Source organism: Mustela nigripes, chromosome 2 (genome assembly GCF_022355385.1).
Source record: "Mustela nigripes isolate SB6536 chromosome 2, MUSNIG.SB6536, whole genome shotgun sequence".
NCBI lineage: Eukaryota > Metazoa > Chordata > Mammalia > Carnivora > Mustelidae > Mustela > Mustela nigripes.
Genome location: NC_081558.1, coordinates 150,423,258 through 150,441,323, shown reverse-complemented (window position 1 = coordinate 150,441,323; position 18,066 = coordinate 150,423,258). Strand labels below are relative to the sequence as shown.

At 34.5% G+C, this 18,066-nt stretch overlaps 1 protein-coding gene across 4 annotated transcripts in view; it reads left to right on the top strand.

The window, feature by feature from the left end:
- TRPC1 (transient receptor potential cation channel subfamily C member 1) overlaps positions 1 to 18,066 on the top strand; it is a 72,943-nt gene that overhangs the window by 38,885 nt on the left and 15,992 nt on the right. For all 4 annotated transcript variants that reach the window (XM_059391803.1, XM_059391802.1, XM_059391805.1 and 1 more), the window contains 4 exons: positions 4 to 199; positions 4,436 to 4,772; positions 15,609 to 15,748; positions 17,385 to 17,528. In XM_059391803.1, coding sequence (XP_059247786.1) covers positions 4 to 199; positions 4,436 to 4,772; positions 15,609 to 15,748; positions 17,385 to 17,528 — 817 coding nt within the window. The remainder of the gene's footprint in view (positions 1 to 3; positions 200 to 4,435; positions 4,773 to 15,608; positions 15,749 to 17,384; positions 17,529 to 18,066) is intronic.

Here is an 18,066-nt window from a genome sequence, read left to right as displayed (position 1 = left end):
CAGGAATGATTATGAGGAACTAGCCCGACAATGTAAAATGTTTGCTAAAGATTTGCTTGCACAAGCGCGGAATTCACGAGAATTGGAAGTTATCCTAAACCATACATCTAGTGATGAGCCTCTTGACAAACGGGGATTACTAGAAGAAAGAATGAATTTAAGTCGTCTAAAACTTGCTATCAAATATAACCAAAAGGAGGTATGAGGCTTTCTGTGATATATATATATTACTTCCAGGGTGCCTAGGTGGCACAGTTGGTTAAGTGTCTGACTTAGTTTCGGCTCAGGTCGTGATATCAGGTTCATGAGATAAAGCCAGCCTCCTTGCTCAGTGTGAAGTCTACTTGGGGTTTTTTCTCCCTTTCCCTCTACCTTTCCTGCTACTACTCTCTCTCTTTCTAAAATAGATAAATAAATCTTTTAAAAAAAGAATTATTTCCTCCATAGTAGTATAGTGGTTCAGGGCAATTAATTGAGAATTAAAGATATGTACTCTACCATCACTTTTCTAAAAAGGTTATTTATTTATTTAAGAGAGAGAGCGAGAGCATGAACGGGTTGAGGGTTAGAGGGAGAGGGAGAAGCAGACTCCCTGTTGAGCCGGGGAGCCCAATGTGGGGCTCGATTTCAGGACACTGGAGTCATGACCTGAGCCAAAGGCAGATGCTTACCTGACTGAACCATCCAGGCACCCCAAGGGTGGTGTTAAGCAAATACTCAATAAATGGCAGTTGCTATTATTATTATTATTTTGGTTCAGGGACAGTTTTACTACTTTCCTTTTTTAAGAAATATTGAAGTATTGTTGATACAAGTTGTTTTTAACAATTAATTTTAATTATAATAATAATAATGTTAATTTAGTATTTTTGCCAAATAGTAGCTATTTAAATAAGATCTTGTGTGGTAAGTACTTTCATAATGATGGTTCTATCTTGTATTTTGTCTGTCGTAGGTTTGTTTTGTTGATTTGGTTACAAATGGCGCTTTCTATAGTACCTTTCTATTTAAACATAAAGTATCAGATGCTGCTTCCTGGTTCTTATTTCTTAATTCATTGAAGCCCAAAGGTGGAGAGGCCCATGATGTGATAACTAAATTCAATTTGATTCTACTGGCATCATCTTTTCCTATTAAGGGAAATACCTATTTTTAATCCCCGCACATACACACACACACACGCACACGCACGCACACACATAACACACACACACACACACACACACGATGCATGATTCAGGAACTTGAAGAAGGAAGGTATGCATTTTAAATTTCATTTTTTGAGATAATTTACTAAACACAGGTGTTTGTGTGTAGGTAATGATACCTAGCTGATAGTATGAGGTATTGGTAAATGATACTTTTAAGGTATTTTTTCTAAGACCCATTATTTTTTTTAAAAAAGGTTTGATTTATTTATTTTAGTGAGAGAGAACACGAGAGAGCACGAGCACAAGCAGGGGACGGGGCAAAAGGAGAGGGACAAAGAGACACCACAACTATCGCAGGGCTCATTCTCCCTACCCTAAGATCATGACCTGAACTGAACTCATTGGACATTAAGCCAGCTGAGCCACCTAGATGCCCCTAAGGCCCATTATTTTTATTATTAATATAGATGTTGGAATAAAACTTGGTTATCAGATTTGTATTAATATAAAAATGTGACCTGAGACATATAATGGTAGAAGGCAAGATACAGGACTTCTGGTGCTAGGAGTAGAATTTTTTATTATTTTGGTTGAAAATTTGAGCCTCACAATGTTTGTGAGGAAATTGGTACAGGAATTTTAAGATGCTTATTTTAATATTACCTACATAGTATATCACTTACCCAGATTTCTGGTTTCAAATCTTATACTTTTTCTAATACTCTAAGGTTCTTGATTAAGATAAAATATCTATCGGGCACCTAGGTGGCTGAGTCATTAAGTGTCTGCCTTTGGCTCAGGTCATGGTCCCAGGGTCCTGGGATCAAGCCCCACACTGGGCTCCCTGCTTGTCAGGAGGCCTGCTTTGCCCTCTCCCACTCCCCCTGTTTGTGTTACCTCTCTTGCTGTGTCTCTCTGTCAAATAAATAATAAAATATTAAAAAAAAAAAAGGAAAACATTTATAGAAAAAAATTAAACACAAGAATTTGGATCAGTGTAATTAGATTATAAATCAACAATATACCTGTGTGCTTAAAAAGGAAGTATAGCACTAATGTGTATAAATAGAAACAATATAGAACACCTGATAAAATTGTCCTCTAATACACATTTTGACTACATCTTAGGTTAATTTATTTACTTCCGTGCTCTACGACTTAAAATAGACATGAAATACTATTAAATGATGGAATAAAGAGATAGCAAGTTACAAAATCAACTTAAGTGATTGGAAAAAGAAACCCCAAAGAAAGGTGGAAAGACTGAGATTATCCTGGTTAGGGAAGGAAAAACTAAGAGCCAGTTTCCTAATGATTGAGATATATATATATATATCACCCTGAGGACTAACAGATGTAACCAAATGTTCCATTCTAAGGAAGATGCAAGAAAAGGAAAGAAGAATTAGTAGTAATATTTTTATTTGAAAGGAAAATACTCTGTAATTTTAAGGACACATGAAAATATAGTTTTTAAAGCTAGATTTCTAGATATGATCAAAGGGGAGGATAATGTCTTCCCAAATAGTTGGTAGACTTTGTTTAGGTAATCTGCCCTGGATAACAATTCCTGACAATCAGTGGCATAAAACAGTATTTCATAATCATTTATAATAATTTCATAATCATTTTATTCTGCTCTTGGATTGTGTAGGCCAGGAATTAGGAAAGGGCACAGCAAGCATGGATAATTTGTCCTTGCTTCACTGTGTCTAGGGTCTAGCTGGAGGTAGCTCAGATGACTAGGGGTACAGTCATGTGGAGGCTTCTTCACTCAACAGTCTGGTGTCTGAGCCAGCAGCTAATCAAACAAGGTGGAACCTGCATAACCTTTTAAAACCGACCCTCAGAAGTCACATGGTATCACTTCTTCCAGAATTTACTGACTAAACCAATCACAGCTTTGTTGAATAGAAGGGTATGAAACATGATAACCCACCTCTTGATGAGAGGAGTAGCAAGAATTTGTATCATTGTTTTAAAACCAACACAGACCTAAAACATTTCTAGTTGAAATCTTGTCCTTCAAATTACATATTTAACGTGGCTATTAATTAAATCATTATTATAAAGAGGGATGGCAAGGACAGCAGTCAGTCCTTTGATATTGGGGAAAGGGAGAAACCACTAGTTTCTCCTTTAGTAGTTTGGGATGCTACTAAACTGGGTAGTTGATGGGAGGAAAAGCTATTTCTCTCTGCAGTATTTCATCTTGAGAGACAAATTAAGATCCCTTAAGAGCACTAGAATCTGAGCAGAAGAATGAAGTAAGACTTAACTGCCAAAAACAAGTATAGTATATAGGAAATTCCTTTTTTTTTTTTTAAGATTTTATTTATTTGAGAGATGGAGAGAAAGAGCATGAGCAGTGGGGAGGGGCAGAGGGAGAAGGGAAGCAGACTCCATGCTGAGCAGGGAGCCTGACATGGGGCTCAATCTCAGCACCCTAAGATCATGACCTAAGCCAAAATCAATAGTCACATGCTCACCAGATTGAGCCACCTGGGCACCCAGGATAAATAATTTTAAAACAGAAGATTGACCAATTAGTTTTTAATATATTAATGACATTATGATCACTTTGTTCATTTCAAACCTGATCACATAATTGTACCCACAGTTACCAGAATCCTTAAGTTATACTTCACAACTTGAGCATTATATTGGGAAAATACTGCTTCTGAAATTAGTAAACTAAGAAGCTTTGTAAACTTTGGTAAATTGATTCCTATACTTGAACTAAAATTTCCCTCTTATTTGGCAATATATTTTTTTTTCTTACACAGAATTCAGTTTTAAGCAGCTTGAGAGTATAATACATTTAAAGAAATTCTCAGTGTTTTCATGGAGCATAAATGTATCTGATGTTTAGATACTTAAATACTACATGAATCAGGCACTATTCTAAGAGCTTTATATTTAATCCTTGTAACAAGTTTATGGGTCGAGACTATTATCCCCATTTTATAGATGGGAAATTTGAGGCTGAAAGATGTTTAAAGACTTGCTCAAGGTCAATTATTAAGTGGCAGAGCCTGGATTTGAATCCAGGTAATCTGGCTCCAGAGTCTATGCTCTCAAACTCTACACTCTTTTATTACATATAAGAAAAACAAAAAATTATGTGAATTGTGTAGAATTGATTTTAAGCTATTATACTTTGATTATCAGTTAAATAATGGTATCAAATTGTATCTATAGGCAATTTATTGTTAATTATTAATATAATGAATAGTTATTAATAGTTATTTATTTTTGTGTATATATGTGTGTGTTCTTTTCAGTTTGTCTCACAGTCTAACTGCCAGCAGTTCCTGAACACTGTTTGGTTTGGACAGATGTCAGGTTACCGACGTAAGCCCACCTGTAAGAAGATAATGACAGTTTTGACAGTTGGCATCTTTTGGCCAGTTTTGTCACTTTGTTATTTGATAGCTCCCAAATCTCAGTTCGGCAGAATCATTCACACTCCTTTTATGAAATTTATTATTCATGGAGCATCATATTTCACGTTCCTGCTGTTACTAAACCTCTACTCTCTTGTCTACAATGAGGATAAGAAAAACACAATGGGGCCAGCCCTTGAAAGAATAGACTATCTACTTATACTGTGGATTATTGGTAAGTGTCAAGTTTATTCAAAAGATTCCCCTTTTATATAGCCCTTAGTTCTCCCTTACTTGCTGGCATTACAAACATGTGTGTTCACTTTATAATTTTAAACTGTTTGCACAGCAAGAATTTGAACACTTTCATTAAAGACTTAACTAACATTTTTGTAATGGTAAATGATCCTGAACTTGATAAGGGAGCAGATCTCTTATTTAATATTACTTAATTATTTGGAAATGAAAAATTCTTTATTCTCAGTCTCTAAAATTGTTTATCATTAAAACAGAAAAATTGTGCTGATGAATGCTTTTTTTGGGTATAAGAGTATGAATCTTCTTAGGTACTTTGAAATGTAATATATATTATACTTTGTTGCATTTGAAGAGTTAACTATTTTTTTTATTAAAACATTACTTTCCCTTTTAAGAACCTATGAACTGGGGTGCCTGGGTCGCTCAGATAGTTAAGTGTCTGTCTTTGGCTCAAGTCATGATCTCCAGGTCCTGGGATGGGGCCCCATGTCAGGCTCACTGGGGAGTCTGCTTCTCCCTCTCCCTCTGCCTCTCCCCCTGCTTGTGCTCTCTCTCCATCTCTGTCTCTGTATCTCTTTAAAATGAATAGTTTTAAAAAAGAACCTTTGAACTTACAAGGTTATATCTTTATCTTTGTTATAGAAACATTATTTGAATTTAGATTTAAAGAATTCCCTGGTGACTCACTGAATATGAATCAGTTCTTTGTAATGATAACCAGATCATTTTAGAAATGGCCAGGTTTTTAAATATAAGAAACTTTATTTTCTGAAAATCGTTTTTGTGAGTGTTATGCTATATGATAAATATTTTAAATGACCTCCTGCAGTTGTTACAACTCTTGCCCTTTTTTTGTGGGGAATGGAAGGGAGTTGAGATATAATCACATTGTCTATTTATGGTCTTTTAATGACATCTCCTTTATTTCCTTCTGTATCTTCAGCCTTGTTTTGGTTCTGTTTTTAAATTCAATTTAGTTAACACATAGTATATTATTAGTTTCAGGGGTAGAATTTAGTGATAAATCAGTTGCATTTAACACCCAGTGCTCATTACGTTAAGTGACCTTCTTATGCCCATCACCCAGTTACTCCATTACCCTCCACCCACCTCCCCTCCAGCAGCCCTCAATTTGTTTCCTATAGCAAGAGTCTCATGGTGTGCCTCCTTCTCTGTTTTTATCTTATTTTATTTTTCCTTCCCTTCCTCTGTGTTCATCTGTTTTGTTTCTTAAATTCCACATGAGTAAGGGGACCCTGGGTGGCACAGTCAGTTAAGTGACTAACTCTTGGTTTCAACTCAGGGTCATGAACTCAGAGTTGTGAGATCGAGCCCTGCATGGGGCTCTGAGCTCATCAAGAAGTCTGCTAAGGTTTTCTTTCCATCTCCCTCCGCCCCTCTCCACACTTGCTTGCACTATCTCTCAAATAAGTAAATAAATCTTTAAAAAAAAAAAATTCTACATATGACTGAAATCATATGGTATTTGTCTTTCTCTAGCTAACTTATTTCATTTAGCATAATACCCTCTAGTTCCATTCATGTCATTGCAAATGGCAATATTTCATTCTTTTTGATGGCTGAGTAATATTTCATTATATATAGATTATATATATAATCTAATAGATTATTGAGATAACTCTATTATCTATCTGTATCATATATTTCTATATATAAATATTTACATATCTGGGTGCCTGGGTGGCTCAGTGGGTTAAGCCGCTGCCTTCGGCTCAGGTCATGATCTCAGGGTCCTGGGATCGAGTCCCGCATCGGGCTCTCTGCTCAGCAGGGAGCCTGCTTCCTCCTCTCTCTCCCTCTCTGTCTGCCTCTCTGCCTACTTGTGATCTCTCTCTGTCAAATAAATAAATAAAATCTTTAAAAAAAAAAAAAAACACTTTAAAAAATAAAAATAAATAAATAAATAAATAAATAAATATTTACATATCTATATATGGATTTTATCTATATATAGGTATTATATAGCTATATAGGTATTATATATATAGCTATATATAGGTGTTATATAGCTATATAGATAATTATATAGATTATCTATATAGCTATATAATATATATAATATCTATATATTTTATCTATATTTTATAGATAATATCTATATAACTATATATTATATATATCTATAGATAATATTTATAGATATTATCTATATAATTATCTATATATCCATATATTATCTTTATATATCATGTAATATATAAATAGATATACATATATATGTATTATATATATAATATATATCACATCTTCTTTATCTGTTAATCTGTTGATGGATATCTGGGCTCTTTCCATATTTTGGCTATTGTGGACATTGCTGCTATATAAACATTGGGGTACATGTGCCCTTTAGAACCACTATGTTTGTTTGTATCCTTTAGATAAATACCTAGTAGTGCAATTGCTGAGTTGTAGGGTAGTTCTATTTTTAACTTTTTAAGGAATCTCCATGCTGTTAATTTTAGCCATTCTGATTGGTGTGAGGTAGTACCTCACTGTGATTTTGATTTGTATTTTCCTGATGGTAAGTGATATTGACCATTTTTTCATGTGTCTGTTGGCCATTTGTATATCATCTTTCGAGAAATGTCTGTTCATATCTTCTGCCTGTATCTTGACTAGATTTTTGGGGGGAGACTGTTGAGTTTGTTAAGTTCTTTATGGATTTTGGATACTAGCCTTTTGTCTGTGTGATATATCATTTGTGATTATCTTCTCCCATTCTATAGGTTGCGTTTTAGTTCTGTTTATTGTTTCCTTTTTCAGCCTTGTTTTTAAACTCAGCATTTCTCACCCATCTTTTTGCTATTTTCTATAGAGTAAAAGATACTAAAATTTAGTATTTTTATGGTATAAAACAGTGATCGATCAATATGTTCTTTATTGATTTAATTATTAAATAATTTGAGAAAATTACTGTATCATTTTCACTTTTAGTTTTCCTTTAGCTATAAAAATAATGTGCATGTTTTGGAATTTTAATTTTTATTTGGAAGTTAGTTCATTTTAAGCAATTTGATCAGAGTTTTACTTTTAAAAGTATTCAAACCATTGTGTATTAACATTTAAAATTAGGTAGATAGGGACGCCTGGGTGGCTCAGTTGGTTAAGCGGCTGCCTTCGGCTCAGGTCATGATCCCGGCGTCCTGGGATCGAGTCCCACATCGGGCTCCTTGCTCAGCGGAGAGACTGCTCCTCCCTCTGCCTCTGCTGCCACTTGGCCTGCCTGTGCTTGCTTGCTCACACTCTCTCTCTCTCTCTCTCTCTGGCAAATAAATAAATAAAATCTTTAAAAAAAAAAATTAAAAAAAAATTAGGTAGATAAAGTAAAAATACCACACATCTGAATTCTTGGTTAAAGGGAATTAAGTAATTTCTTCTTCTTTTTTTTTTTTTTTTAATTTCTTTTCAGTGTACCAGAATTCATTGTTTATGTACCACACCCAGTGTTCCATGCAATACGTGCCCTTCATAATACCCACCACCAGGCTCACCCAACCTCCCACTCCCCAAGTAATTTCTTGCTAATATTTTCTTCTTCTGTATTTCTGCTATTTTTATCTAAAATTTAATATTTTAATTTAGGGATTAATTTATACCTTATCATGTGTAATTCCAAATTGCTTTGTTATAAAGCTTTCTAATCTGAAACTTGTTTGTATTGTTTTTTGAATAGGTTTAAAAAATTTTGAATGGAATCTCTAAGAAGTACTTTCTCCCTCTATTGAAACTACTTCTAAAAGATTGTTATATATGTCTAGTAATAAAGGAAATTTTATATCATTTATCTGTAACCTATTGTTTAAATAGTCATGAGAAAGAATCTTTTATTTGTTATGTAATTAAGATTCAGGTTTCCTGAGTCTGTATAAGGATCAAATTAACATTTATATTTCTTAGCAGTAAGTAGAAACATACTGAACTCAAAGAGTTATACACTCTTGGGATAGTGTAAATATTACTGTTATAACAGAATTTCATAATAATGGTAAAACTACTGTTACTTCTTTTTAATCATGATGGCCCTATTTTCAAAGACATTATTGAACACTCATGTGCATACAATATGATTAATTTTCTAACATATTCTGCTTCAGTAGAAGAGCATAATGTGCATTAAGCTAGTAAAATTCCTGGAAGTGTTTTACTTTTCTCAGCACAGCTTCTGCTTTGAAACCAATAGATCTGAATAAACCTTGCCAAGGATGTCTTCTAAGCCTGTTAATGTAATTAGATCCCTCTGGGCTTCCTTAAATATGTAGATCTGAACTTGCTCTAAGGAAACATGTAGGAATCATTGGCCCATTTATCTAAAGGCACGTCCTCATTCAATGTATTATTTCATGCCGTGAACACAGTGACTTTTGGCTTATTGATGGCTGACTTCTGTACATTTGTTTCTTGTTCTTTTCCTTGGTTCTCCAGAAAAAGTAGGGTTAAATTATAAAAAACACATAGGTAAAATGAAAACAATGTGTCAGTGAATACACGGAATATTAGTGGTATCCTTTTACTTAATTTTTTACTGTTAGGATATAATAGAATAGCTAGTATAAAAATATAAAAATAAAGGTTTTATTTATTTATTTGACAGAGAGAGATGGACCACAAGCAGGGGGAGCAGCAGGCAGAGGGAGAGGGAAAAGCAAGCTCCCTGCTGAGCAGGGAGGCCAGTTGCAGGGCTCGATCCCAGGACCCTGGGATCATGACTTGAGCTGAAGGCATATGCTTAACTGACTGAGCCACCCAGCTGTCCCTAAAAATACATTTTTTGAAATTTAGTATATCTACTTTGTCCAAGTACAGGCAGGAATGAGATATGGTGCAACACTCGTGGAACTTATGGCCTAATTAAGGCAAAAACTTGAGAATTGCACAGATAAATGGAAAAGCACAAATGAGTTAAGTGCTGCTAAGTAAAGGTCATGGAGCTAGGAGAGCAAGCATATTATAAGGACATCTTACCAGGTCAGGAAAATTGGAAAGGCTTTCTTGATGAGCTGATAAATGAGCTAGATCTAAAAAATAAAAGAGTCAGCTAAGACAATTAGGAGAGGAGTATTCTAGGCTGATATAAAAGTTACATTGAGAGGCACCATGGCAAGAAGGAGTGTGGTACAAAGAAGGTACTGAGTAAATACTGGAGCAGAGAGAACAAGAGACGCAAAATCCAAGATGAAGCTGTAGAAATGGATGGTGCTTCAGACCATGGACAGGCTTGTGGGCCATGTTAAGTAATTTTGACTTTATGCTAAGAGGAATGGAAAACCATTCAAATTTTTAAGTATTTAAGTGACGTGATCAGATTTGCCTTTTGTTTTTGTTTTTGTATTTCAGATTTGCCTTTTGAAAAGATCATTCTGGCTACAACAGAGAATGGTTAGGAGGATAGGGCTGTGGCAAGAGTGGATAGAGGGAGACCAGAAGGAGGCTATTACAGATGGAAGCTGATGGTACCTTGGAGTTAGAGTTGTTATGAAAGAAAAAGAAAGAAGGGAACAAATCTGAGAGATAACTTACAAAGTAAAGTCAATAGGATATGGAAATACACAGTATATAGGAGGTGAGGAAGAGTGAGTTTATTAAGCAGTATAGGTATTTTGGAAAAGTATTTGGTTTGGGGATCTGTGAGAGGGTAGACCCAGAGTATGGTTTTTGGATACATCGAAATAAAAGAGACTTCAAGATATCTAAAAGACAATTAGACATCATGGTCTGGAGCTCAAGAGGAAGTCCAGGCTTGAGTTAGCAATGTGTGAATAATTTACATATTGCTTGTATATGAAATTATGGGCATGGATGAGACACTTGAGAAAGTATAAAATGAGAATAGAGGAGGTAGAAGCAGGCCTTGAGGAATCCCCAAATGATGGGATTATAGCTTATAAGTGTTGGTTACTAATTCTAAAAAAAAATAACAACAAAAAGACCCTAAAATACAGTACATTGACTAGTATTCAAAGGCATTAATTATAATAGTTTAAAATTATTTTGTTCTCTTAATTCAATTCAGAAATATCAAATATGTCAAGTGTATTATTTTCATTTTGTTGTGGGGTGTTGCACAGAAGATGGGAAACCACCTGACAGTAGTCATTGTTCTTTCACTTGTCTACCTTTCTTTCTTTTTTTTTTTTTTTTAAATCAAAAATCTTTTCCAATTCCTTTTGTAATTGTGGTCAAGAGTTCCTTTTAGGTATAATACTGCATTTTACAGAAATAAAACAGTTATTTCTGGAAGCATCTTTTTTGGTTTAATGTTTCCGTGGATAGCATTTGAGTTAAAAAAATATTTGGTTTAACATTTTTGGATAGTTTTTATGTATTCACTTTAAATAGAAGCTCATCTAAATGGAAATTTTAAAAGTATTTTCTGTGTCAGATCTGCAAGTATTTAAAAATGGTTCTCTACATAAAATATAGGTACTGTATAATTAAGATGTTATAAACAGTTTTTTAAGAATGCTTCATGTGCTTCCTAGGGGAATTATTCTGCCTACTGGTAAGCCAGAGGATGCTTCTGACTGGCTCAATGTGATCTCCACCCATATGTTATATTGCAGCACTCTATTCTTTTATTACTACGTATTCTCCTTAAAAAGATCTTATGGGGGCGCCTGGGTGGCTCAGTGGGTTGAGCCTCTGCCTTCTGCTTCGGTCATGATCCCAGGGTCCTGGGATCGAGCCCCGCATCAGGCTCTTTGCTCATGGGGCGACTGCTTCCTCCTCTCTCTCTGCCTGCCTCTCTGCCTACCTGTGGTCTCTGTCTGTCAAATAAATAAATAAAATCGTAAAAAAAAAAAAAGATCTTATGAATGAATTTATCATAAAACTATCATAGGTTATGATACTATTCTCTGATACTCCTAGGAATATATTAACTATGGAGGAATTTATGGCCAAAAAAGGGGAAGGGATTTTTGTTTGTGTATTTGGGTTTTATTTGTGTATATTTATTCATTTAGCAAATTTTTTGAACACCAACTATGTATTAGGAATCGTCCAGGACATTTAAGACATTGGTTAATAAAAACAAAAATTCTTACTCTTGAAGAGTTTCCTCTAATGGGATGAGTAAAGTCAGCTAATAATAGACATAATAAGTACACTGTACCCAATGTTCAAAGGGTTAAGTACTAAGGGAAGAGAAAGGTAGAAGCAGAGTTAAGGAGTTGGGAATGGAGGACATGGGGTTTGCAATTTGAAATAAGATGATCAGAGTAGATGGTAAGCAGAGACACTCAGTAAAGGAGTTAATCAAATGGATATCTGAGTGAGGAGCTTCCAGTCAGAGGGAAGAGCTGATGTTAGGCCCCAATGCAGGACTCTTGTGTGTTCAGAGGACAGCAAGGAAGCAAGGAGGCCAGTGTGACAAGCAGTGGAAGGAAAAACTGATAGGAGAGAATGTGAGAGGGGAGAAGTGATACATGTCCTTGTAGATCAAGAAATTACTTTAGACTCTGAGAGACATGAGATAAAAGGGAAGGTGTGGCACCCACTCTGCACAATCAGCAGCAGTGATCTTGGGTTCTTGCTGACATTCATACTCGTGGTACACAACAGGTGAGAACCTGGCCCTGGTTTACTTACTAGCTTTGTACAAGGGACAAGACAGGGAAGTACAGCATGTCAGCATTACAGCTTCAAATATATCTTTATTGGCAGTTCTTATAAAAGTCTGGGGCTATTTCCCAGTGCTATTGTGGACACATTCATTTGTATGGGATGAGGCCGGATGGCTGGGTGTGGGCTACTCCCAGCTAGAAAAGCCCCGATTCTAGCGGCAGCTACGGCTCATGAAGCCCAAGAGTGTAGCTCCCACTGCAAGCACACTCTTAAGAGAGACATCACGCAGAGAAGCCAAGGCCTATATTTCTCAACATATCTTTTTTTTCTTTAATCTATTAAGAAGACTCAAAAAAAAATCTTTATAGATAGAATTTTTTAAATGTCACAGAGTTGAAGTCAATAAAGAAAGACACCCTGTTCGCTGATGAGTTGACATTGTAAAGATTCACCATCCTGGAAACTTACTAGGTATTAGAAGCTACTATATTTGGATTACTCCAGGAAATCATATAGACAGTTATTTTTTTTAAATAACAAAATTGGAATACTCATATTAATCATAACACTAATGTAATAAAAAATACGTTAGGGAATGGACAAATCCGTAGTCCAATAGAATAGAGAAACTGGAATTTGATTCAGTTATATATATATGATACTATTTATTATATACTTCCGTTATGAATTATTTTTTAAAATTTATTTAAATCCAATTAACATATATTATTAGTTTCAGAAGTAGATTTCACTGATTCATCAGTTTCATCATTTTTTTTGTAGTTTTGGCTGTGTATACTTTCAGCGTCTGTGAATCCACTTGGAGTCCTCCCAGTCCAGATGTAGTTCCCCAGTCGTTTTTATAACAGTATTGAATACAGCTGACCTTTCATATTTTTCTTAACATAGTATGTTTCTAAGGAAACCTCTTTAAAAGACAGTAATATGAGGTTGTGTTCCCATGGAGAAAGAGCTCAGACCTGTAGTTAATCCTTTCTCCTCTGGGAGTTACTTCAGAGTTTTGAGAAGGGAAGTTAACACTTGCTTTTTTGTTTAATGCTTAAATCACATGGTTTATTGGATCAGTATAAAACATATACCCAATAGCAAGAGAAAAGAGATCTGGGTATAAGTTTACACTTAGAATGGAGTGGAAGGACCACAAAACCGAATCCTGTGTTAAAGATATTTCAGTTTCTCTACCATTTTTTAAATTAACATATAATGTATTATTGTTTTTAGACGTACAGGTTTGTGATTCATCAGTCTTATATAATACCCAGTGCTCATTGCAATACATGCCCTCCCCAATATCCGTCATCCAGTTACTCCATCTCCCCCACCCCACTCCTCTACAGCAACCCTCAGTTTGTTTCCTATGATTAAGAGTCTCTTATGGTTTGTCTCCCTCTCTGCTTTCATCTTGCTTCCTTTTTTCCTCTCTTCCCCTATAATCCTCTGTCTTGTTTCTTAAACTCCACATATCAGTGAGCTCATGTGATAATTGTTCTCTGTTTGACTTATTTCACTTAGCATAATACCCTCTAGTTCCATCCATGTCATTGCAAATGGCAAGAGTTCAGTTTTTTTGAGGGATGAGTAATATTCCATTGTATATATATATACCAAATATTTTTACTAATTCATCTGTTGATGGACATCTGGGCTCTTCCCATAGTTTGACTACTATCGCTATTGCTGCTGTAAACATTGGGGTACAGGTGCCCCTTCAGATCACTACATTTGTATCTTTGGGTAAATACCAAGTAGTGTAATTGCTGGGTCGTAAAGTAGCTCTATTTGCATCTTTCTGAGGAACCTCCATACTGTTTTCCAGAGTGACTGCACCAGCTTGCATTCCCACCAACAGTATAGGAGAGTTCCTCTTTCTCCACATCCTCGCCAACATCTGTCATTTCTTGACTTTTTAATTTTAGCCATTCTGACTGGTGTGAGGTAGTGTTTCATTGTGGTTTTGATTTCTATTTTCCCGATGCCGAGAGATGTTGAACATTTTTTCATGTGTGTATTGGCCATTTGGATGTCTTCTTTGCAGAAATGTTTGTTCATGTCTTCTGCCCATTTCTTGATTGTATTATTTGTTCTTTGGCTGTTGAGTTTGCCAGGTTCTTTACAGATTTTGGATTCTAGCCCTTTATTTGATACGTCATTTGCAAATACCTTCTCCCTCTGTCAGTTGTCTTTTGGTTTTGTTGACTGTTACCTTGGCTGTGCAAAAGCTTTTGATCTTGATGAAGTCCCAATAGTTAAAATGGTTGAATGACCTAAGTGTGAGAAAGGAATCCATCAAATTCCTAGAGGAAACCATAGGCAGCTACCTCTTCAATCTCACTTGCATTTTTACAAGGTTTGCTGTGGTTGCTGTGTTGCAAATACATTTTAAGGAGACCAGGATAAAAGCGGGGAGACCAGGTAGGCTATTTCAGTAATCCAGGCTAGATGGTATGGTGGCTTGAAGTTGAAGAGGTAGTGACAAGGATTAGGTTCTAAATATATTTTGAAAGCAGAGCTAACAGGATTTGTTATTGCTCTGAATAAGTGGATTAAAAGAAATAAGAGTCAAGGATGATTCAAGGAAGTTTGGATTAAGCCACTAGAATGATGAAGTTTCTATTAACTGAGATGGGAAGAGTTCTAAGTACAGTGAATTTGGGGCAGAAATTAAAAAATTCAGTTTGAATATGTTAGGATATCCCGTTGGGGATGTAGAACAGTCAAATACATATAAAAATTGAATTTAGGAGAGGGGTTTAGAGTTATTAATTCTATAAATACAGATTGAGTTTTTGAGAGATAAATTTGGAAATCTGCCCATAGATCATATTTAAAGCCATTAGATTAGACCGCCAAAGTCTCTGTAGGAGTGAGCATAATAGAGTAAAGAAAACAATCAGGAACTGAGCCTTTGTGGTGTGTGTGTGTGTGTGTGTGTGTGTGTGTGTGTGTGTTTAGCATCAATTTATTTGTTTTCTTATGCTTTTTTCACATTTATTAAAATTCCTCTCTGAGAAAGATATTATCATATAAAACTTAACAGTTATTTTCTTTCAAATTTTGAGAATTTTTTACTAAAAAGTTATTTTTTCTTCTAAATGAAGCTATCGCTGGTATGAGTGTTATTTATTTAATATCCTGAGTTTTAAAGTATTTTTCAGTTTATTATTAAAGTAAGAGCATTATTTAATTTTTTTTTCCTTCCTTTTTTTAGGGATGATTTGGTCAGACATTAAAAGACTCTGGTATGAAGGGTTAGAAGACTTTTTGGAAGAATCACGTAATCAACTCAGTTTTGTCATGAATTCACTTTATTTGGCAACTTTTGCCCTCAAAGTGGTTGCTCACAACAAGGTGACTATTAGCTATGCTAATTGCAGACACAAGTCAAGTTTGTTTAGGAAAAACCTGAGATATGTAGCTGTATAACTCAGAGTTACATTGCCCCAAATCTATATCTGATGTGTTTTCATTTTAAACCTCTCCCAGTGTAAGGGAATAGTCTGCATTGTTTCCTCCCTTCCAATAGTTTGAAGGATGTTAATTACCTTTTAATGTTGGTTACCTATTATATGCCAGGCACCATGGTTGACACTTGATATACTTTATCTCATTTTATCCTCACAGGGACTCTATGAGACAGATGTCCTTATCCCCATTTTGCAAATAAGGAAAACGAAGCTCAGAGATATTAAGTAACTTATCCAAGACCACACAGTAAGAAACCAAGACTGGATTTAAATCCAGGTCTGTCTAGGCATTTTCTTTCTACCAAATGCCAATTCCTTATATCTGAGCTAGGTTCATATACCTCATTAATGTGTATATATACTTAAAATGAGAACACAAAGTTACTGAAATTAATAAGTGTTAGTTATCTTTATACCTGCTAGAAAAAAGTTTTTCTTTAAGAATTTATTCTGTAGTGTTTTACCTCATTCATAATCATGATTAGTATCTTCTATAGTTTACAAGGTGATATAAATGTGATATTTTTTGATGCTTCTATTTTTAAAACTTAGCATTTGACAAAAATTTAGTTTTATACACATCTTATAATTTTATGAAGATATAAGCTCTTCCAAGCCCAGAAAAGGTAATAGATTTTATGTTAACTATCTTTGTTTAAGCCTTGAGTTTAGAATTCTTCTAAGGCATCACAGTCAAAGAACTGAAAGATAGATTTTCTGTTTTTTTAACTACTTTATAGACTATAGAAAAAAAAACCAGTTATATCATTTTACTTTATTTAAAAAAAAAAAACCTCTATTCCTTTAAATGATCAGTAGTATGGAACATGTTTGTTAGTGACTTGAGTAGTGAAATTACTAAGAAAATAAAAATTGGTCATAACATAGATAAATGGTTGAGGGTCATTGGTATCTTACACTGCTCTCTTTAGTTCTAGAAGTGAGGACACTTTGAGAGTGAAAGGGGGTATTAATCATTATGCCAGGAAAACTGGAATATAATTTGGGACTAACCAGGCAACTGGAACATGTGGCCACTCTATGTCTGGGTATAATAATACACTCTCTTGGTATTTAGAAGGGAGAAGAACTTCTAGGGTTCATTCTAGAAACTAGAGTTAAAGGGCTAGGTTGATTTAATATGATAGCTAATTAACTGAGAGAAAACATACTTAAATTTTACTTAATACTTAAAGTTTATGTTGTAAAATTTAAGGAAAACCAGTAAACATTTCATTCATAAAAAGTTTGACTTTTTAAAAAATTATTTAATTTTTAAAACCTAAGAATTCCTAAGAAAACCTCTTTATATAGAGTAAGTGATATTGCCTCACATATGTAAAAACCTTTTATTTAAAATAATGTTATTTGTATTAGAAGAAGAGGACTTTATAAAACATAAAAGGAGAGCCCCTAAAAGGTATATAATTATTAGTTTTCTTTCAATAGTCAGAATATTTACTTTTATTTTCATAAGTTGAGGGAGCTATTTACCTTTGGCTTTTTCTTCCTAACTTTAGTTTCATGATTTTGCTGATCGGAAGGATTGGGACGCATTCCATCCTACTCTGGTGGCAGAAGGGCTTTTTGCATTTGCAAACGTTCTAAGTTATCTTCGTCTCTTTTTTATGTATACAACAAGCTCCATATTGGGTCCATTACAGGTAAATAATTCATTTTTCTTAAAGAAATTTCTTAGATGTCATTATTATTATATCTTGTTGGTCCACTGCAACACTGTTCTCTCATGAAGTTCAAGTTAAACTTTGTTTTTTATAATAATTAACAATTGAGAGGACACTGAGTGTTCATCTGCTTTGCTTTTAGCAGAATGATAATCCTTTGCTATCAGTTATTCAAATTTTTATTAAGCTCTGGTCCATTGACCCTCTCCCTGCAGCCCACAGACGTAGATTCATTTAAAATATAGTTGTACTTCAGACGATAGAGAAACATGAAAATCTGCTTTTAACCAAAATGAATCTCATATTTAAAATTTTAAGTGATAAATATGAGGGAGGTGTTATGCAGAAAGAATTTATTCTTAATGATGATTTTGAAAATAAACATGCTGTATTTTTAAAATACTCTTTCACTTTGATTAGTAAATATTAAGTATAATAAATTGGTAAACAGCATATTCAGAACTAGCAAGTTTCATAGAGTTCTTGTAGTCCAACTTCATACTTTATAGTAATTTAT